The following is a 2,341-nucleotide window of genomic DNA, read 5'->3' as shown; positions in this document are numbered from 1 at the left end:
TTCCTGGATCCACAATCAATCAACAAGGTATGACTACCTTATATCATACTCCATAAGTTTTAGCCTACTAGTACTAATCCTTGAAGTGACATTTATAATAATGATAAATGTAGTATTCATTTACCTTGCATATAATATAATATATTTCATTTTCTTTGTTGGCCCCTTCATTGATTATCATCTAATCCATCATTTCACAATAGAATATTGGAATAGATGGAGAGATTTTCAGAAATGGTCACCTCTTTTATTTCAACCATTAAAAATAGTTGGAGACATTTACATTTCAGTCATCGAAATAAGAACATAAATTGGGTTAACAAGGCACACCAAGTCCCAATAATAAATTTAAGACATGGATGAAGTGAAGCTGCTTGGAACATGGCCAAGTCCTTTATATTATAGAGTTGTTTGGGCCTTGAAATTCAAAGGTATAGCATACAAGTTCATAGAAGATTTGACCAACAAAAGTCCCCTTCTTCTCCACTATAGTCCAGTTCACAAGAAGATACCAGTATTGTTACATGGAGGAAACTCAATTTGTGAGTCTATGATTATTCTTGAATATATCCAACAGATTTGCCCACAAAATTCTTTGCTTCCAACTCATCCTTATGGTAGAGCCGTCGATCATTTTTGGATTAAATTTACCGACGAAAAGGTAAAACCATTCGGCTTTACTTGTAAAATTCACATATTATATCGAGTCTTGTTATATTTTGACCTAAAATTTAATTAAGTTAGATTTTTGGTGTAATTCTAATGATCAGAGATTGTTTGATAGTTAAGTTTTTATTTGATAGTAAAATCTTATTGCAGACGAAAAATGTTATGAAATTAGGTTTCTTGATTACCAAGTATTTGATTTGATTGAATATGCATTAGTTTTTAGAATTATGGAAGAAAATTATTTTAAAGAGATATAATCATTTTTTAGATCTCTTGGGATTTATGTTACAAAGATAATTTTGTAGGAATGTTGTCAAAGTGATTTAGATCACTCATATTAATATATATCTATCAGGTTGCGGGATACATGTCATATTATGTATTTGTGATCTCTATGTTTATAATAGATTATTGCTCTTTTCATCTGTGAAGGTAAACAAGATTGAACTACGTTCAATCTTGCCTCTTGTATATTTTTTTCTATGTTGATATCGCTTTAATTATTTGTTCGTTCCTAAATTTTGACTAAGACGTTCTATGAAATGCCTAATAGGCTCCAGCAATATGGATGGGTTTTAGAAGTAGTGGAGAAGAACAAAAGAAGGCGGTTGAGGATAGCCTGGAAATGCTACAAATGATTGAAGAGCATGCGGTTGGAATGAAGTCATTGTTTGGGGGAGATGAGATTTACAAGGTGGATATAGCTTTTGGTCAACTTATGTGGTTACAATTGATTGAAGATGTAACAGGTGTTAAGCTACTGGAAGCTACCAATTTCCCTCGTTTACAAAGATGGTTCCATAACTTCAAACAAGTCCCGGTAATCAAAGCAAACCTCCCTGATTACCAACACATGTTTGGTTTCTTCAAGAGGAGCAGGGAAATACCATTCCATTCCCACTCATTGCTTTGTAGTTTTCTCATCTTCTTCTTCTTTTCTAGGGAAAAAAAATGCAGAAATCATTTCTTACACATTGGCACAAGGTTTTTTTTTTTACCGTAAATGAATGAAATTTGAATAGAATGTAGAAATCAGCTTTTGAAAGCTGCACTCACTTGATTAGTGTCTTTATTTCTTCATTTTTTAGAATGTTTAATTAACTAATGATTTTATCAGTAGATATGTTGTTTGTCAGTGTATTGATATATCGTTAATTGTGTATTTATAACTTTTGAAAGTTGCTAATGATATGATTAATGTCTTTATTTTTTTCTTTTCTTTTTGGTAAAGTACATAAACGGTCTCCAACAATAGGATATTGCTTTATTGAGTCCATCGACTGTTAAAAGCTAAAAAATGATCTCTCGACTATATAGTGTTGCTTAGTTGAGTCCCTCGACTATTAAAAGTTATAAAATGGTCACCCAACAATTCATATTATTCCAAACTCGTCCTTTCTGTTAAAAAACTAACTATTATCTGAGTTGGACGTTAATATGTTGACTGAGATATGATATTCATTTGAGATTATGAGATCAAATTTTATTATATTTCAGTCAGGAAGTTAATATCCAGTTTAGACTACCGTCAATTTTGTAACGGAAAATGATTAGTTTGGAACATAATGAATAGTCGGTTGACCATTTTGTTACAACTCAACAAAGCAACACCCTATAGTCGGAAGATCATCTTATAACTTTTAATAGTAAAGGGACTCAGCAAAGCAATATC

At 31.7% G+C, this 2,341-nt stretch overlaps 1 protein-coding gene across 1 annotated transcript; it reads left to right on the top strand.

The window, feature by feature from the left end:
• The first annotated feature begins 355 nt into the window (after positions 1-355).
• Positions 356-1,729, top strand: LOC120146091 (probable glutathione S-transferase). The gene is made up of 3 exons (XM_039159747.1): positions 356-661; positions 1,223-1,583; positions 1,692-1,729. Exons 1-3 carry the CDS (start codon positions 356-358, stop codon positions 1,727-1,729), a joined length of 705 nt encoding a protein of 234 aa, XP_039015678.1.
• Positions 1,730-2,341: the final 612 nt, after the last annotated feature.

Source organism: Hibiscus syriacus, unplaced genomic scaffold (assembly GCF_006381635.1).
Source record: "Hibiscus syriacus cultivar Baekdansim isolate YM2019G1 unplaced genomic scaffold, ASM638163v2 tig00110895_pilon, whole genome shotgun sequence".
NCBI lineage: Eukaryota > Viridiplantae > Streptophyta > Magnoliopsida > Malvales > Malvaceae > Hibiscus > Hibiscus syriacus.
The sequence above is the reverse complement of the archived record's forward strand: the minus strand, read 5'-3'. Positions and strand labels throughout refer to the sequence as shown.